Source organism: Schistocerca cancellata, chromosome 3 (assembly GCF_023864275.1).
Source record: "Schistocerca cancellata isolate TAMUIC-IGC-003103 chromosome 3, iqSchCanc2.1, whole genome shotgun sequence".
NCBI lineage: Eukaryota > Metazoa > Arthropoda > Insecta > Orthoptera > Acrididae > Schistocerca > Schistocerca cancellata.
The window spans coordinates 574,490,892-574,511,229 of record NC_064628.1 but is presented as its reverse complement, the minus strand read 5'-3'; the positions used below and the strand labels follow the sequence as shown (position 1 = coordinate 574,511,229).

At 44.0% G+C, this 20,338-nt stretch overlaps 1 protein-coding gene across 1 annotated transcript in view; it reads left to right on the top strand.

Moving 5' to 3' along the window:
* LOC126176435 (mite allergen Der f 3-like) overlaps positions 1-20,338 on the top strand; it is a 40,656-nt gene that overhangs the window by 6,730 nt on the left and 13,588 nt on the right. The window contains exons 2-3 of the mRNA XM_049923591.1: positions 3,077-3,195; positions 10,583-10,721. Of these exons, the coding sequence (XP_049779548.1) occupies positions 3,077-3,195; positions 10,583-10,721 (258 nt within the window). The remainder of the gene's footprint in view (positions 1-3,076; positions 3,196-10,582; positions 10,722-20,338) is intronic.

The following is a 20,338-nucleotide window of genomic DNA, read 5'->3' as shown; positions in this document are numbered from 1 at the left end:
ACCATTGCGCGACAAGCATTTCCAAAATAATGTGTTTTTCGACGTGAGACGTGTACTAAACAGCCAAAATGAAGACTTCTACGTCCAAGATATCTACAAAGTAATCAATTATTGGGAGTAATGTATGACACAAAGTTGAGTATGAAATCCAAGATTAAAAGGATCGCCGCTTTTCACTGCCACAGCTTGTTTCTTTCGAGATGGTAATTAAAGCTGAAGATTAACCTTCGTAATGCATATTCCTGTCCGTTCGGAAAAGTTATACGAAAATTTCCCGGCGTATGAACTTAAGATCTATGACGGCAGAACTAAGACATCATAAATCAAAAGATCGACAATTAACAGAGTGCTATCTTCTGAAAACATAAGGTAATTATGAGATTTACAAGCCTATTTTTGCACGACGCACGTAATATAAAAACTGGCTTCAGGTCAATAAATTTCTGGTCTAATTCTTCATTTCTAAAAATTGCATCGGGTGTGAAATCACGCCAAGGAGTGTTTCTGTCTACAGGAATTATTACAATCCCCGACTAGTTAATGACGACGACGAAGTTTGGTTTGTGGGGCGCTGAACTGCGCGGTCATCAGTGCCCGTACAAAGTCCTCCAGTCCAGCCACTGTCACGAATGATGATGATATGATGAGGGAAACACAAACACCCTGTCCCCAGGCAAAAAAATTCCCTACTAGTTAATGTCGCTAATGTAACCGGGCTGTGAGTCTGGATTCCAGTGCAGTAATTTTTTTTTTTTTTTTTAGCCGCCGTAATTGGCAGGGAAGTCGAAGATACATGATGATTAACAATTCATGTCTGCATTTAGCTATTCGGAGCTAGATCCCTTGTATTTTTTTACGACGTCTGATGAGGGCGTAAAACTGTCAACAGAGACAAAACCATCGCATTTAGGACGATGAGGCCGCTGGCCTTTTTTGTAGTAGTCAATAAGAGTAGATCTTGGGACACAATAGAGTTTAATGTTCACTATGTCAGTACATCATTCGGTACGTGATGTTATCGTATCGAACGTCTTCCACGAATGAAGAGGTCGTCGCATAACTGAACTGTACGAACTTTTTTTACAAACTCCAACTAAGAGACACTCATCAGCACAGTTGCTACGTTCACATTCGAGGGAGCGGGGGGGGGGGGGGGGGGGGAGACCCAAAAAAAAACAAGGTTTTCATAAACCTGTTTCCAAGATGCCACTTCTGGATGGTCATGCAGACACTCCAGTACGGTTTTTAGAAATGTGGTTCTAGTTACCGTATTCCACATTTTCGCTCTTGCATAAATGTTCAACAATGTTTTAAAATTGCTTGAGAGTTGTTAAATGCAATCTTGTTTTTGTAGATATCAGCTAATCTGTTGGGACTGCTTTTTCTGCAGCGGAGGAGGAGGAGAAATATTAGACTGAGAAAGAAGCTATCCATGACGTATATTGGACTTGGAGAAAAAACCGTCATGCTGACTAAGTCTAAAACTTGAGCAGTTGATTTTTAGAAGCCTTTCGTGTAAAACTACTAATGATCTAAAACTAGAATTAGATATGGCTAGCCAAACAGATTCAGGCGTTAACATGTGAAACTACACGCTTTCCTAAACCCTTCTTGACAACTTGGGGTACAGCACTGCCTTGGCTCCGTCCCCGGATCTGCCTGCTCCGTGACCTTTGTCGATTTCCCAAGGATGGTACCCCTTCATTTGTTTATCGTCAGGCATTTGCTGCTCTATGTGCACAAATGAAGGAAGCCACATTTATTTACACCGATGGCTCGAAAACATCGTTAGGTGTAGGGAGTGCCTATGTTGTTGACGACACCCCAAATCACTTTCGGCTTCCCGACCAGTGTTCGGTTTATACTGCGGAGCTTTACGCTGTTCTCCAGGCTGTCCACTACATCCGCCGCCATCAGCGGATACAGTACGTTATCTGCTCAGATTCTCTCAGCTCTCTCCTCAGTCTCCAAGCTCTTTACCCTGTGCACCCTCTGGTCCACCGGATTCAGGACTGTCTGCGCTTGCTCCACTTGGGGGGCGTCTCGGTGGCGTTCCTCTGGCTCCCGGGACACGTTGGTATCTGTGGAAATGAGGCGGCCGATATTGCGGCCAAGGCTGCAGTCTCTCTTCTCCGGCCAGCTATTCAACCGATTCCCGTCGCCGATCTACGGAGCGTTTTATGTCATCGTGTTACTCTTTTATGGCACGCACATTGGTCGACACTTCCCAATAATAAATTGCGGGACGTGAAAGCTCTTCCCTGTGCTTGGACCTCTTCCTCCCGAACGCGTCGTCGGGAGGAGGTAATTTTAACTAGACTCCGGATAGGGCACTGTCTTTTTAGCCAACGACATCTTTTAAGCGGTGATCCTCCCCCACTCTGTCCCCACTGCTCTCAGCTGTGGACGGTAAGACACCTTTTAATTAGCCGGCCGAAGTGGCCGCGCGGTTCTGTCGCTGCAGTCTGGAACCGCGAGACCGCTACGGTCGCAGGTTCGAATCCTGCCTCGGGCATGGATGTTTGTGATGTCCTTAGGTTAGTTAGGTTTAACTAGTTCTAAGTTCTAGGGGACTAATGACCTCAGCAGTTGAGTCCCATAGTGCTCAGAGCCATTTTGAACACCTTTTAATTGAGTGCCCCTATTTTAATCCGTTACGCTCCCGTCTACAGCTGTCGCCTGATATATCGTCGATTTTAGCAGATGACACGCGCTCAGCCGATCGCGTTCTCCAGTTTATTAGTGCCAGTGAAATGACGTCAGTCATTTGAAGCTTTTTTTGGGGACAACCAACCCCTTTCTGTAGAGGATTTCTAAACCTTCGTTCTGCTTTTAGTTTCTCCAATTTTATGACTTTCGTTCCCATTGCTGCTGATTTCCATTTTCGGTTTTTTACTGTTTCCTAAGTCACGGACCGGGCGCTACTGACATAGCAGTTTTGCGCCCTAAAACCAAAACAAACAAACAGCGAAAAATGATTCGTGAAATTCGGTGTTGGTTTTCTGGAAACAGTGTCGTATTAAAACGCAGCCGTTGATTTGTTAACTACAGTACGTGTGGCTGTTCCTGTTCGCAGCTGGCGCTCCAAGTCCGGAGGCCTGGCGAGGAGACGCAGCACCGGCTGGTGTGCGGCGCCTCCATACTGAACGAGCACTGGGCGCTCACCGCGGCGCACTGCGTGGAGCCGCGTCTCCAGTGAGTACACACACGCACGCACGCACGCACACACACACACACACACACACACACACACACACACACACACACACACACGGCGTAGGGGCCTAACCGAGACCTACAGGGCGTCGAAGGTGTGCAACAGCAGCATGGAGCAACAGGCAGCGGCAGTGCAAACAGCGGTGCCAGCAGACTGTTGGACGGAATGCATGTGGGCGGGTGGGGGGGGGGGGATGTTGCATGATAGTTTAGTTGCGAAGCACATACAAGTAGCTTACAGTTGTTACAACGTATTGGTCTGAAATTGACACCTTTAACCTTTAAGCTACGTTCGCATCGGGCGCACAGACGTATGCATGCCAAGGTTCTTGTTAGTTTTTGTGAATTTGAGTACCAGTCGTAGGTAATCACACCGATTGAAATATATACGCAGATGTCACTTTGATTGTAGAAAGTCGACGAAGTACATGCCCGCATTGCTGTAGCGAGTTCTGGTTTTGCTATTTTGGCACAGAAAATAACCGAAAGAATAACGGAAGAAAAGACGGTTGTGCGTCAGGAAATAGGTACTAAATAGGACATGGGACCGATGTAATGTAGCCGACACGGAACTCAATAATTACTACCCGGATGATTTCATGCACTTGGGTCTGTAGGTTAATTTGAGTAGCTCCTGCAAAGTATTTCACCACTGATGCAAAATTCAGATAATAGGAGGAGACAAGCGTTAAGCGCGAAAACAGAACTTTTTAGCCTCAGGACACAGTCTGAATAGTCTAGTATTTAGATTTATTTTTCATATACGAGAGCGAGCTGAAAAGTAACGTCTCCAAAAAATTTTATTCCGTTCTCAATATCGGGTGAGGTATTACATGGCGTACATACTACTCTGTCGACTTTCCCGCTTCGCTGGCATAAGTTGCAACCTGCTGCCGCTAAAGGGCTCCGCCGAATCGTGGCCTGTAACTTGGCGGTGTGCAACATAACTAAGTCGGCGCATGAGAAACAGCGCACTGTACTCGAGTTTCGAATTAGAAGAGCTCGTCCACACATGGAGCGCTCTGTCCTTCTGCACGACGATGCCACACCACACACGAAGGATGCGACATCTGCAATTACCCGACGCCTCCGTTTCAGTGTCATCGATCATCCTCCATACGGTCACGACTTGGCCCCATCCGATTTTCATTTGTTTCCAAAACTTTGATAGTGATGAAGAGGTGCAAGCAGAGGTGAGGCTGTGGCTCCGTCAACAAAGTCTAAATTCCTACTGTGGCGGATCAACAAAATGGGCTCTCGTTGGGAGAAATATGTTCGTCGCCAGGATATGTTGAGAAATAAAAGGGCAGACACGAAGAATAAAGATGTAGAAAGTTAAGTTTTGTTCTGCTTAAAAGGCTTTAAACGTTTCCACATAAAACATCTGGAGGTATTAATTTTCAAGACGCTCTTGTATTATATAAACTTTTTCACTGATCACGTTTTAATAAGTGGGTCATTTCTGAAGAAATGAGATAATGAAATTATTCATTTAATGGAATCGAAGAGTTCTAGATTCAAGTTCAGTCAGTGAAGGATACTGACTGTTCGTTATCAGTTGATTTTCTACTCCTGACAATAACTAATACTCAAGTTCTTGAATTATGAATTCGGCTCTCTTAATCTGAAGCTAGGTATTGAGAGGGCACTAGAAATTCTCTTTGTCGTTGGCTTTATTACATAATTATCTGTGTAATACTCAATGTTTACATCACACAGCACTGGTTTTTCCTCCAGACCGCAGAGTTTCAGTCTTGCAGTTTTATCACCCGACCGTTGACATGAAGGAAGCAAACACACAACTGCAGATCAAACAAGTTTGATATGAGGCGGGAGTCCTGATGCTTGCCAGTTACGTCATAGGATTTGCAACTACTTTTCTTTCACACGGATCGTAGCACTGAGATAATGGCTCAAGCTAGCGTGTCAAACACCATGGGAAAATGCCTTCCTTTTTAGGGGGGGGGGGGGGGAAATCAGAAGCTCAGTGTGTAAAAAATTATGCTAATCACCCATTTACAAAACCTGTTCACAACACGGTCACGGTCACGCTCAGTCACGTTTTTTAAATGTTGAATGTACGTAAATTAAGCAGGAATACCAGTCTTCTTATCACAGTCTTCACTGATTTCACTTCACTACTAGTATTTGTTTTATCATTGCCACTACTTTTATCAAAGTCTTCCCGAAGTACGTTATCATCTTTACCATCCTGGGCACTGTACACACAGCAGCGAGTCATACTTTCTGAGAACTCTCGTGTACGTACTCTCTGTGCACGAAAATACGCGAGTTTGAAATTTGCGTAACAACTAGGTCCAGTTCTTTTTTTTTTGTGTTACCACTCAGTGGTGAACACTAAACTTTGTTCTTTAGTTAGGGAATGCTTGTGCCTGTCCTGCCTATAAAACAGCGTAAGTGTGAGCACTATAATACCTAAGTGAAATGTCAACATTCTGATATCACCCATCTTTAGGATTGGAGTTAGCGAACGAAGTATCAACGATCCAGGACAGAGACTCAGCTACCTTACACAGGGTGATTTTTTTCACCAATTACAAACCAAGGATTGATCGATGAGAGAATACGGAACAGAAAAGGTCGAATGAACTTACGTCCGGAAATGCATTGTTTCTATGCTAGAGGCCATTTATTAAGTCATACAATGTTACAGAGACTGTGGTATAATAGGCGCTGTACCATGCAGTCACAGTTACAGTATGCATGGTTTCCTCCTAGAGAGTGGTACTGTTCCTCATACGTCACGCCCTAGCGCGCTCTCCTGCCATAGTAACCGGTAATAATGTGTCCGATTCACTTCTCTTGCTGTCTCACCTTGTAGTGGATGTGATATAGCGTTGTACGTAATGGTTCGGTATTCGAATCGAGAACTTGCCGATATAGTGTTTACTTACGGAAAGGCAAATAGCAGCGGGCGGCGAGCAGCAACGTTGAATCATGAGACCTATCCCCGCCGACAACAACCACAGCATTCAATGTTTGCAACAGTGTTTCGCCGTTTGTCTGAGACAGGGTCGTTTCAGGAAGCAGGAAACCATGAAGGACGTACCCGAAATGTTCCGGACAGCAGACTTGGAGGAAAATGTGATTAACGCTGTGGAAGGCGACCGCCTTGTCAGTACCACGCAGCTGGCCCGCCAGTACACCGTAAGCCGGACGAGACCGTGTGGAACATTCTGCATGACAACTGTTATTACCGTCATCACTTACAGAGTGTGCAGCGACAGACTTTCCACATCGGGAGAAGTTTTATCACTGGTTTCTTCACCATGCAATCACATTTCTGGGATTTGTGTCATCCAATCTATCCACAGATGAGGCCACCTTTACGCAGAGTGGTATCTTCAACTTTCGTAACAGACATCTGTGGAACAGTATGCAGAACAGCTATGGCACGGTAACAGCGAATTATCAGCATCAGTGCAGTCGGGATGAGTGGGGCCAGGATAATTAGCGACCGAATTTTGGGACCAGTCTTCCTTCCACGTCGCATAATAGGCCGGAACTGTCGGCGTTTCTTCCGGTGACTGTTTCCCTGCTGGGGAAGAAGTGCAATTGATGATTCGAAGGATTTGTGGCTGCTACATGATGGTGCTCCAGCCCACTTCGCCATTAACGTCCGGACGCATGTCAACCGTGTCTTCCCTGGTTGATGAATGATACGAAGGATTTGTAGCTGCCACATGATGGTGCTCCAGAACATGCTATGGCGCGTACATGCGTGGGTTGAGCCACAAGGAAACCATTTTCAACAGGCACTGCATCTGTAGCTGCATGCTGTGTCTGTAACAACGCTTGACTGAATAAATGGCCTCTAGCATAGAAACCATGCATTTCCGGACACGAGTTCATTAGACCTTTTTTATTCCGTATCCTCTCATCAACCAATCCCTAGAGTTTGTACACGTTGGAAATACGAGTATAACCCTGCATACAACGCTTAACTTCCAAGCATTAACGATAATCTGCTCCATTTCTAATTAAAGGACGATTACTACAGACTAAATTTCTATAATGAGTAAATACACCGATATTCGTAAGGTCGCGCTCGTAAACAGCACACTAATATTTCGTGGAATAATATTTGGGGGAAAAGTATGACTTATTCGGTCCAATACGGTTTATCTTAATGGAAAACGTTTTCCTACGTAGGCTGTTTTTTTTACTTTATCTCACTATTAGCGATTAGCTAATTCTGCCTCCTTGGTCAATGACAAGCTACCTGGCAAGTAATAGGTTACGAGCCACTTTAAGTAAAAAAGTAATGAACACCAACGACAGTCGTTCCATGGAATGTGAATCGGAAAGAGCATCCTCTTTATTGCTACGTCGTTCATCTGATATGAAATCCACGCGGTTTCTTCATATGTAAACACGTGTAGCATCTGTACTTACAGACATCCGCGAAGACTTACGGTAATTTCCAAGTCACGTTGGTCGGGTTTGGCTATCCTGCAAATGTAAGCAACTAGAAACATAATGAATTAATTTATTACTTACAAGGGAACATCCCCATCGCACCCCCTTCAGATTTAGTTATAAGTTGGCACAGTGGACAGGCCTTGAAAAACTGAACACAGATCAATCGAGAAAACAGGAAGAAGTTGTGTGGAACTATGAAAAAAATAAGCAAAATATACAAACTGAGTAGTCCATGTGCAACATAGGCAACAGCAAGGATAAAGTGCGTTATGGGCGCCGTGGTCCCGTGGTTAGCGTGAGCAGCTGCGGAACGAAAGGTCCTTCGTTCAAGTCTTCCCTCGAATGAAAAGTTTAATTTTTTTATTTTCAGACAATTATCAAAGTTCAGGCACTCACACATAATCAACTTCGCTTTCCAAAATTCCAGGACATGTTCAGATTTGCTTGGACATACGCAGGATTTGACGGTCTACACACGGAAAAATTTGAAAACGTTAAAAACATATGTTTTGACAAAGCATAGGGAAAACTGTGCGACTGTGAAACTGTTGCATTCATTTGTTGCAATTTATGTGACAAAGTCTTATGTTTTAATCACTTTTTTGGGAGTGATTATCACATCCACAAGAAAACCTAAATCGTGCAAGGTAGAAGAATCTTTTTACCCATTCGCCAAGTGTACAAGTTAGGTGGGTCGACAACATATTCCTGTCATGCGACGCACATGCCGTCACCAGTGTCGTATAGAATATATCAGACGTGTTTTCCTGTGGAGGAATCGGTTGACCTATGACCTTGCGATTAAATGTTTTCGGTTCCCATTGGAGAGGCACGTCCTTTCGTCTACTAATCGCACGGTTTTGCAGTGCGGTCGCAAAACAGACACTAAACTTATTACAGTGAATAGAGACGTCAATGAAGGCACAGACAGATCATAACTTTGCGAAAATAAAGAAAGTAAAATTTTTATTCGAGGGAAGACTTGAACCAAGCACCTCTCGTTCCACAGCTGCTCACGTTAACCACGGGACCACGGCGCTCATGTCTCATATTCTCCTTGATGTTGCATATGTTGCGCATGGACTACTCAGTTTGTATATTTTGCTTATTTTTTTCGCAGTCGACACAACTTCTTCCTGTTTTCTCGATTGATCTGTGTTCAGTTTTTCAAGGCCTATCCACTGTGCCAACTTATAACTAAATCTGATAAGGGGGTGCGATGGGGAGGTTCCCTTGTTAGTAGCAACAGCTGTTCGCGAGTTCTGGTGTTCAACTGCAGAATTTTCTCCATATTCAGTTCATTTAGTGAGGTTACCAATTTACTTGACATGTTCCCTGGTTGTCTGCATCAGGTCTTACGAACACATGCTATATTTGTGTTATGAAGCTATACTGGGTGTGTAAAAAAGTGTCACATATTGATTCAATAGGTAGAGTTGGTTACAACTAGAAGAAACATTCTTAAAATTATACTTTCATATCCCTGAATACTGATTACTTCTGAAACGAATACGTTTTGAGGTATGGGCAGTTTTCCTTGTATGGACGTCCTACTGTTACAGTTCACTGCGCATGTCTGAATAGCTGTAATCTGCAGGACACTGACGGTTACCCTTGAGGAAAGAAAACGATTGTGGTTTATGCACGACGGAGTACCCCATGTTTTCTGTGGATCGTGCGACAGTACTTCGCCGCAACGCTTCGTGGGAGATGGACTTGTTTAAGTGGTTCTGTATCGTGGTCTCCCCGTTCACGAGACCCGAATCCTTTATATTTCTGGCTGTGGTGACAATTTTAAAGGCACATGAGTACGCTCGAACCATCGACATCGTGCAGGTGTTATATGAACGTGTGACAAATATACGTGATGCAATGCGAGCAGAGCCAAGTATATTTGGAAGAGTATATGATACACTGCAGAGGAGGGTCGAAGGGTGTGCCAGGATACGAGGTAACCACGCGCAGCACTGCCTATAGTGTCTACGTCTAAGCAACACGCACATGGGAATGAGAGACCGGGTTGGCCTGTATCTCAACAGGTATTGGTTTCTTGTCATATCATTATAGGAGCACTACTTCTAGGTTTGACCATTGCTAGATCTTGCAGGCGTAAGTGACACTTCTCAACACCCTGCGGTTCATATTATGATTTTACAGAAAAAAATAAGAACACCATGAAGTTACAAATATAATATACAGGTTACATACCACGACCAGTTCTAGAAATTAATTCTAACGAAGTGTTATATATTGATTAAGTGTTGGTCTCGGTAAAACTCTAGTCACAGCACTCTGTTAACAATTTCGAAAGTCTAAATACCGCCCTATGTTTTTGTTGGACTTCATTTTATTGATACCTGCCCAGAAATCAGCGTTTTTTTATGAAAGCCGAAGATTCATATCTAGAGCGATGTTGCCCCTGACATTACTGTTTAGAGAACACCCTAATACGATGTGATCAGGCGTACCGATCTCTCCAAATTTTTGTCTATCAGATTTTGGCCAATTCTATAGATATGCAGTATGAAATGGATCTCACGTCTGCTTGGATTTATATACTGCAGTTTCAAGTTTTTTTCCGGAACACATTTACCTACATAGCTTTAGCTTTTATATTCAGTCGTTTCTGGACCTGAGCAGTCAATCTCAAATGGATACAATTTTCTTTTACTGTGGCGCCTGAAACTTGGTGCCACACTCCCATCATCCCCCTCCCCGTCATCCTCCTCCCCATCATCATCCCCCTCCCCATCATCAGCCCCATCTGATCACCGACCCATCATCCCAACCCAATGCCCATCGTAACAGTCGCGGCATCCCAGGACTAGGTCGTAGCTGTAGTCAGTGGTGGCTACACCGCTCTCTGCCGTCTCACTCTGCCAGAGGGGAGTGGAAGTGACGCCGTGGCTGTGCCCTGTCGCAGTGAGGTGGACTCGCTGTCGGTGGTGTCTGGCACGACGTCGCTGAGCTACGGCGGCACGCGCCATCAGCTGAGTGGAGTGCTCGTCCACCCGGGATACGACCCAGTGAACTTCTGGCGCCACGACATTGCCCTGCTCAAGGTAGGACGTCAAAAATAATCAATACAAATCATAATCGAAAGCAGACAGGTCAGTGCAAATTTATGTACAAATGACGACGAAATAACATGTTTGGCTCTGAGCACTATGGGACTTAACATCTGTGGTCATCAGTCCCCTAGAACTTAGAACTACTTAAACCTAACTAACCTAAGGACAGCACACAACACCCAGCCATCACGAGGCAGAGAAAATCCCTGACCCCGCCGGGAATCGAACCCGGGAACCCGGGCGTGGGAAGCGAGAACGCTACCGCACGACCACGAGATGCGGGCTAACATGTTTAAGTACCTAAATATAGGCCCGGACAGCTCGACAAGCATAGGCCTTTACTCTACAAACCACGGCTGTGACTATAGGATGACGTTTTTTCTTATTAAATTGTTGTACCAAACATCAGCTATTTTGTTACCGTATCATTTCCTGAGCGCACTCGTGTACTAGCCCCGGGGGTATTCTGTACGACAGAGACAGTTTTCGGTATCGGGGCAAGGTACTTTTCTGTACACTTGAGGTGAAGGGCTGGTATGTACTGGCGCAGTTGCATAGTTGTGGCTGAGCCTGCGACTGCATGTGCTTTTCCAGCACCCGCTGGAAAGAGGCATCTGGTAGCTGTGCGGTTAGCTCTTGTTACATCTCATTTTGCCGCCTCCAGCATAGAAAAAAAAATCTAATAATTATGAAGATATTTATTGTTCTCTGGACATTAGTGTGTCTTTCTCTTTCTGAAGATGAAGGCGACGCCGGGAAGACAGTTTAGTTCTTAATAGTTCTCTTAATTAACAACACATAAAAATTTCTTCCACCATTACATAAAAGTGACGCCAATGTAATGTAGCGATCTATTTGGGCGACTACTGTGTGAAAACACTTAACTAATGAGAGCCTCGGCGCTATTCGCGAAAAGTACGCCATGTGCCGGCACCTAGTTTCACCCTCTCCTCTCCTTTGAACCATGACAACACAAATCCAGCATCACTCTTATCCACAGTGATCCACACAGATACGCACTGCACACTTCATAACAAATCGGACAACGGCAGCGGCAGACCACCTCCACTAGAACCTTGCCATGGGCGGCGGATCAGGATTCCTGTATCTGCTCCCTCTACGCTGATTCCGTGAGTATGGGACAATATTACTGTATCTGCACTACGAAACACAGTTAAACGATTACTTTTCAAAACCTCGTAATCGCCTCTCACTGCGAGGCAGAAGTTTGAAATTGGGCTCAAACGTGACTGTAACCTCTGCAATGGTGCATAAGCATGGCGCCCTGCGAGATCACCCTCGGTCTCGGCGGCGCTTGAAACAGCAAGGCGTTCACACAGGGAAAGAAAGGCCACAGCTCAGAAATTGATGTGAGCCGTACGGTGGGTTAATGGTGTCACATTCGCACCAAATTCTGCCCACTGCAATCGTCGACCTGTCACACGTTGCGAACGTCGTCACACGTGCTACCCCTCCTCTTGACGCTTCTGCCATGGAGGTCACAATCGCCACGCACGCGCGCACACACACACACACACACACACACACACACACACACACACACACACACCGCCGCTCATCATCTGCATGGGAAGGCCTCAGGAGGAGGCACAGAAGGCGCCAGTGGAACCATACCTTTCCTTGGGACGTCGATTTCCACACATTTCACGACAGTTTGTAGCGCGGTGAATAGCAGAAAGACGTCCTTCACAACCTCTGACACCGCTAACACCCTTGGCGTTTCTATCCTCCTCTTAGGACATTGGAGGTTGCATCCTCATTGAAGGTGATCGCACCCCTTTGGAGTGCATTGCGACCGCCATTTTTGCTCTCATGTAAAGGTTGGAACCACTAGAGACCACTCAAATTTGAACGTGATCCGGAGCAACTAAGGGTGCCGATGCTTTTTCAGCGCTCCTGTGGCTTGATCACGGAGCAACGCAACAGTAAAATGTGCATGAATAAAACGGCAAACGGTTCCTTTACGGCCGACGACTTCGTCAACACCCTCGGTGCCACCTACGCACCTTTGGTAAGCGCGTTAAAAATGTACCTTCAGAAATTTCGACACCAAATCAGCCTGGCGGCTGCTGTAGTGTCCAGATATTTAGCAAGCCCTCTCGATACACCTTCGGTGGGGTTCGCCTACTTTCAGGCGCTAGGACAGCTGTCAGGCTGGTGTCGAAATTTCTGTAGGTACATTTGTAACGTACACAACGAAGGTGCGCGGGAGGCATTCGAGGTGTTGCCAAACTAGGGGAAGTGTCTTTGAGGGACTCATTGCCATTTTATTCGTGCACTTCTTAATGTTGCAGTCACGCTTGATTACGGCATAGGCCACAAAATAGGAGCGCTGAAAAACCGTAAGCACTCTTAGTTGCTTCGGATCACGTTCAGATTTCTTCGAATTCTTTTGAACGGTACGCAGTGGTTCCAACTGTACACGACAGCAAACACTGCGGGTGCGGTCACGTCCTATGGGAGTGCAAGCCCCACAAGCTCCTTACAGAACGGTTGACCCGCTAGAGGGTGTCAGTAGTGTCAAAGGTTGTGGAGAACGTCTTTTCGGCCGTGATATGTTTGGGCATCAACGCGCCAAGGAAAGGGGTGGTTTCATAATCGCTCTTTATGTCACACCTTGCTGCCTTTTCTAGCCGTTTTTAAGCGGCGGTGTGTCTGGAACATTTTACTCAGCCATTCGTACGAAAACTGTGCGATTTCAACGCTGGGCGTCGTTGTTCTGACCTCCATCGCATAGGCGTAAGAAGGGGTGAAATGAGGGTAAGAGAGGGTGTCACGACCTTCCAGTCGTGTGACACGTCCGCGACGGCATTGGGGAGAATTGTGGTTGAATTTGGTGCCCACATGATATCATTTACGTACCTTACACGTCACATGAATTACTCAGTTATGGACTTTTTTCCGCATGTGTGTACACCTTGCGTCATGCAGCCCGAGGGTGATGTCGCAGGGCAGCGTGCTTTTGCATAATTACAGAGGAAGGTTGTACGCACCTATGAGCCAAATTTCAAACTTATGCACGCATTGGGTGGGCATTAGATATTTCCGAAAATGTTATCCTTTAATTCTGTTGTGCAATGTATAGTCCACTAAAGTAAATCATAACTATCTGATGAACATTAATCGGTTGCACAGTCCCCTCCAGGTATCCTGATCCGAATTAAACACCCTTAACTGTACTCGGATGCACCTTAGTAACGAAGCCATAATAAATAGTAGTTTTATCGACTGGTCTGTGGCACTATCAAGGTAGCGTGCGTGAAAGTAAAGAACGACGAGAAGAGTCTGTGTAAATTAGCTGTAAGTTCAGGCCACAAAAGGAAATTGAGCCGACAACATACGTTTTGAATCAGACTGCTGAAGAAAATACACTTTTTTTGATGATGAAGAGATGTACGAGGAGCAGGAAGACGTAACGTGTGTAACGGTATTAATATCAGCAGACCACGAGTAAATGTATAACGAAATATATTAATCATTATATTTAACGGCTCCCAGGAACAAGTTTTAGTGAAAAATAAATAAGCAATATATTTAAAACACTTTTTGTTTGGCTCTGAGCACTATGGGACTCAACTGCTGTGGTCGTAAGTCCCCTAGAACTTAGAACTACTTAAACCTAACTAACCTAAGGACATCACACACATCCATGTCCGAGGCAGGATTCGAACCTGCGACCGTAGCGGCCGCGCGGTTCCAGACGGTAGCGCCTTCAACCGCGCGGCCACTACGGCCGGCCACTTTTTGTTTAAACCAAGTTTTTATTGAAGCCTACGATACATTTCAAAGGTTTGGACACCGCAATATTCTTTCCGAAAAGGTTGGCTTTAACATGTGTGTTTTAGCTACATGCACCCAATCGCCTGCTCTGTAATTTATTCGACCATAAACTCACTGTAAATCAAACATAACTCAGCAAGTAACGGGTATTAATAACATCACTATCGTGTACTCTCATGTAAAATAGTGGCAAGTTTCCAAACAGAAAGATTAATTCCGTTGTTGTACATATCGTTATTGAAGTTTTGTCTTTGCACTGCTTGTTACATTATTTATTCCATATATACCATCGGTAACTTGCATTTTTCAAATCTACTGACAAATATGTTGCAAACAAAACTGCCATGGAGAGTAACTCTCCTTACGCCAAACTTCAAATCTAAGTTCACTAACACAAGAATCTCCTCGCTACAAAAACTACTACGCCACAGCGTAGATTCAAAAGGAAAGTACTGAGTACGTCACTTTCTTGTACGAATCGTGACGTCTGGAATGTATTTCCGCTATTGGATCGACATAACGTCGACCTGTTGCGCACCTTTTTTTCTGTTGACGCTTCCAAATTCTGGCATTTCCATCCGGCTTGGCGATGTCATAGAGGCCTACGTAACATTTGAGCTGTGTGTTCACAATCCGCGTTACCGAAGCAGCCGTTGCTTCCATTGTGAGGCCCGACACTGGTAGCGTTGTAAGGATTCTGAAACAGGTCTTAGGCCCTGGAAGCTTTCGCGTTCGCTAGTGAACAGAGCACACCTGAAGTTGGAATAGGCACTAGAAGCTTATTACTGAAGAAGTAAGAGTAATCTTACTCTGTATTAATAATAAAAATAATAAGAAGAAGCTTTTTAATATTCACGTCATAATCATTTATTGTGGTAACACCGCAAGACTCTCAGCGGATTTCCACAAGATACTCCATTTCGAGCAGAATGTCGTCTATTGCGGTTACCCACTTTACACTAAAAACGTCATGAAGAGGATCCTCAGGTGATAACTTACGATAGAACTTATCTCTCTACAGGGGAAAATAATACGGCATCAAGTCTATCCACCTTACAGTGTTTTTCATTAACTCCAGTATCCCATTCTGCGTGACTGCCGAACCACTGTTGGTGCGAGGATAACACTACGCCGCAGTATAATACTTTTTTCCCCTTTTTCCTGTACTTTGTTTTTCCTTTTTTTGAGTTATTTTCATGATACAGCGAAAGAAGTATTTCTAGACGAGTGTTGTAAATTTATTTCTTTGTACAACTGTATTTGTGTAAGTCACGCAGTTGTCACGAATGTAACTGCTATTCTCATTTTTATGATACTCCATGTACCTACGTTTACTAACACTTTGTTTGAATTCATTTTCCGTGAGCACGAAAATGTGATGATGTATTTTTGTTCTGAAACTGTTCAAGGTCGTACGCCATTAGTGTTAAGCGACATGCGTTGGACGGTGAAGAAGGGTACCGATAATCGATACGTCTATAGTGGAAAGCATGAACAAAGATTCTAAGGCGGGAACAAGAAGAGGGTTATGGGGCGCGAGTGCTAAGTGCGTTCTGCGTCCGCGGCGGACATAAAGTAACTGTTTGATAGGCAATACGCTTTTGCTTTTTCGGTGTGTACCGTGTTTAAGGAACTAATTACATAAGTTTCGTGTTGCTTATTAGTCGTAATTGCTATTTGGCATTTTAACCTTAAATGCTATGATCTGCAACCTATTAAGCTGCGTGGATGCTTGTAAGTCTACGTTTCTAACTGTTGACAGCACGGTCTGTTTAATGCACACCACTAACTGTTAAATTAAAGTGAAATACGTCAAAGTACTTTCTTGCCGTGAATTGATATAAAGAACATTAATCTCCAATGTACGGGTGTGTTGACAGCCGCGCGACTGATTTGAGTTTACGGTGGCTTGTACACAGCACAGGTTGTTTGATGCATACCGCGGAGTTAATTCAGATTACAAATAGAGCATATAGGAGTACATTAATGTGATTTATAATTGCGGGCGATGGTTCTGTGAAATGAAACGGACTGTGAGCCAACGGGAAACCACAGGATTAAAACTGTTACTATTAACAGCTAACGAACATTATGACGTTGGGACACGTCATGCGTTAACTTCATGACGCTTGTCCTACTTTCGTCACTGCATATACTTGCGCTGAACAAGGTAGTTCTATCATCATCTCGCGTTTCTTCTGCATTCACAACAGCCGGCTAAGATCAACAAGAACAGCAAGACGATGATAATTACTGGACTGCATGCTGAAGGATTATGGACCAACGTCGACGATTCGCCGACACCACCAGCCAAGCGAAGATTTGCTAGTCATAAACAATCTCAGCCCACGCGAACTGTTGCTGTGAAAAACTTTATATGCAACTTAATAATTGTGTTAAATTTATGTTACATTTTCATATCCACTGTCTCTAGAACAACTGAAGTTGCACTCAACGCTGAACTGCATTTTTCGGTATCTTAAAGATTAGAATCACTTCTGTTCAGTGAATCAACTGATTCTACAGGTGTCATTTCTTTGCATGCCAGTTATCTTCCTATATACATATGTACAAATTTATTTTATTTGTGAGGGTTTATCTGCAGTTGCAGGCTGTCTTGTTTTTGTGTGAATCTTTCTCCTGTGTTTATCAAATATGCGCGTTGTGCAGTGTCCGCCATCACAGTAGCAGAGCGTAACCCACTACGACTTGTTAAAATATTACGTCAGAGGGGGAAACATTTTGGCAGATGTGGGAATACTCATCATGTTATGGTTTCATGAGCCTTGCTTACACGTGTAAGCGTAATATTCAGTTAATCCTGGGAAAAGTTAGATATTCTCGGTTACAGTTACTTTCGGACGTGAGGAATCAGAGTTTTATGATAGTTCCTCCACTATTAGATGAGCACGTCCTTTCTAGTTAGATTAACATCCGAAGGGGGTCCTGTTTTGTCACATATGGCTAAATTTTGTGACTGGACTGAATCACATTCGTCACACGACGAAATCTGACTTCAATGTCATGTTCCACAGGACGAATATGGTTAACCAGATCTGACAACTTTCTGGAGGGGTAGTATGGCCTAAAACAAGAGAAAAGTGTACAGTAAACACGGGCTCTAAATTGTATATTCTACGAGCTATAAGCAATTCTTCGTCTTTGCTACTATGAAACACATCTCATCTACTGAACAAGTGCTCATAATACATAAGGTATGCAGTTTAGACCCGTGTTTGCACGACATTATTTTCTTGTTTTGATCTAAAGGGTGGTCCATCTGAAGTTTCGTATGAGATTATCTCGAAAACTATACATCGGGTAAAAATAGTTGGTAAGACAAGTTCGTAAGCTCAAAGGGGGGCAACGAATGATACTACACGTGACCTCCAGCCCCCGCCCCCTTGGGTGGGGCGCGGAGCTACTTTTAAATCTTAAATGGAAACACCTATTTTTTATTGCGGATTCGGATTCTCCATAAAAAGGTAATCAAGATTTGTCTGAAACATTTTTCAAACCATTAACAGATGCCGCTGAAACCGAGAAAAATTAAAATCGAGGAAGAACTCTGATTTATTTAGAATGATCCAAGAAGGACGCATCATATCGATACAAAATGTGCACCAATTCTTTCACGGTGCCAAATTAAGCTTTTTTTTGCAAAATGTATCCTACCCGCCACAGTTTTTGATGGAGAGGGGGGGAGGAGGGGAGGCGGAATGGTGTTAAAATCTCGTTAGGGAACTCTTCACAATTGCATTACTCACCCGACTGAGGAGCTACCGTGACCAAACTGCGAACTATGGCTCAGTATAAAGGTCGGTGCAATGCGATCAGGCGTCACTTCACTTTCAGATTGTGAAAGTAAATTATTCTTTAGCGAAACATGGCTCACTATCCTCTTACAGAGATTGTTGATATGATGTTAATTTTAGGTGAATACCATAACAAATACGCTGCAGCTGCGCAATTGTATGCGGATCGTTTCCCAAACAGACGACATCCAAGCGAAAACATTTTCGAAATTGCACTCGACGAGCTCGAAATGGGTACATGCACCGTCCACATCGTCATCGCTAATACAATCAAAATGACGCTCGTACCCTTGCCGTTCTCGCCTGTGTTCAAATGGATCCCGAAATTAGTAGCCGTGCGATTCAGAGACAAACCGGAATGCGGAAATCAACTGTTTTAAGGATTTTGAAGGCACATAAATATCTTGTGTATCATATCACACTGACACAGGCATTAACGCCGAAAGATATGCAAATACGCGTGCATTTCTGCCAATGGTCCTTGGAAATGATAAGAGGTGACAATGTCTTTTTTTTTAGATGCGTTATGTTCACCGATGAAGCCACATTAAAAACCAATGGCAAATTAAATGGTCTTGATTGTCATTATTGGTCCCCTGTCAATCCACACTGGCACAGACGCGTTGACAATGAACACAAATGGTCGCTAATGGCCTGGTGTGGACTTTTGAACGGTTACTTGATAGAACGTATTTTTTGGCCGAAATGTTACTGGGAAATCTTATTTACAACTTCTCTACGATGATTTGTTGGAGCTAATGGAAGATGTTGATTTTGAAACTAGGCAAAGATTGTGGTTCCAAAAGGACAGAGCAGCTCCCCATTATGCTAAAAGTGTGTGGAACATTTTAAATTACGGTACCCTGGTCGGTGGATAGGACGTGGCGGACCAATTCAGTGGCCTCCCCGTTCACCAGACCTAACATCTCCTGATTTTTGCTTGTGGCGTTATTTAAGAAATATTGTTTATGAAACACAGCCCACAACCCGAAATTCGAAGAGCGTGTGCAGCCATACCACGGGATGTGCTGCTCGAAACTGTGGACAACTTTCGCAGACATTTGACTTTATGCATTGAAGCAAATGGGGATAATTCTGAACAATTTCTTAGTGTCTAATTTCATTAATTAAGCACCCCAAATTCTGAGATTCAAGGGGACACACACTAATGAAGCACCCCATGGGAACATCATTCTACTACGTCCATGTCGTTGTTCCTGGATACAGTACATTTTGTACAAAAATAGCTTAATTTGGCGTAACGAAAGAACTGGTGCACATTTTTTAATCGATTTGATGCGTCTTTCTCGGATAATTCTAAATAGATTAGCGTTCTTTCAGAATTTTACTTTTTTCTCGATTTCTGCGCCATATGTCAATGGTTCAAAAAATGTTTCAGACAAAACTTGATTACTTTTTATGGAGAATCCGAATCTGCAATTAAAAAAGGGTGTTTCCATTTAAGATTTAAAAGTTGCCCCCCCCCCCCCCCCCGCCCCACCCAAGGGGGCGGGGGCTGGAGGTACGTGTAGTATCATTTGATGTCCCCTTTTAGCTTACGAACTTGTCTTACCCACTATTGTTACCCGATACATAGTTTTCGCGATAATCTCATCCGAAACTTCAGATGGACCACCCTGTATACTACACCCTCTGTAAGTTGGTAGGCAGAGTTCTGGTTCGCCCCAATTGTCCTATGGGACCGGATTTTTGAGTCAGCTTGTTTAATAACTTCACCAAGAAAATGGTGTGTAGTTCCGTAATACTTGCAGTGACACGCACCGCTTTTCCTAGACCGTTTTAGACGGAATGTGGGAGAAAATTAAATATATTTCACCTATCTACGTAGACATCCACGCGCACATTAGTGGTGCGGAGAATGTCTAGGTACAAGAAGTAACTGTGTGGATAAGAAGGGATTAAAATTTCATTCACAAAAATTTACCAAACACTGTATCCCGTACATTCATTCGACATTTATCCCTAAGGTAT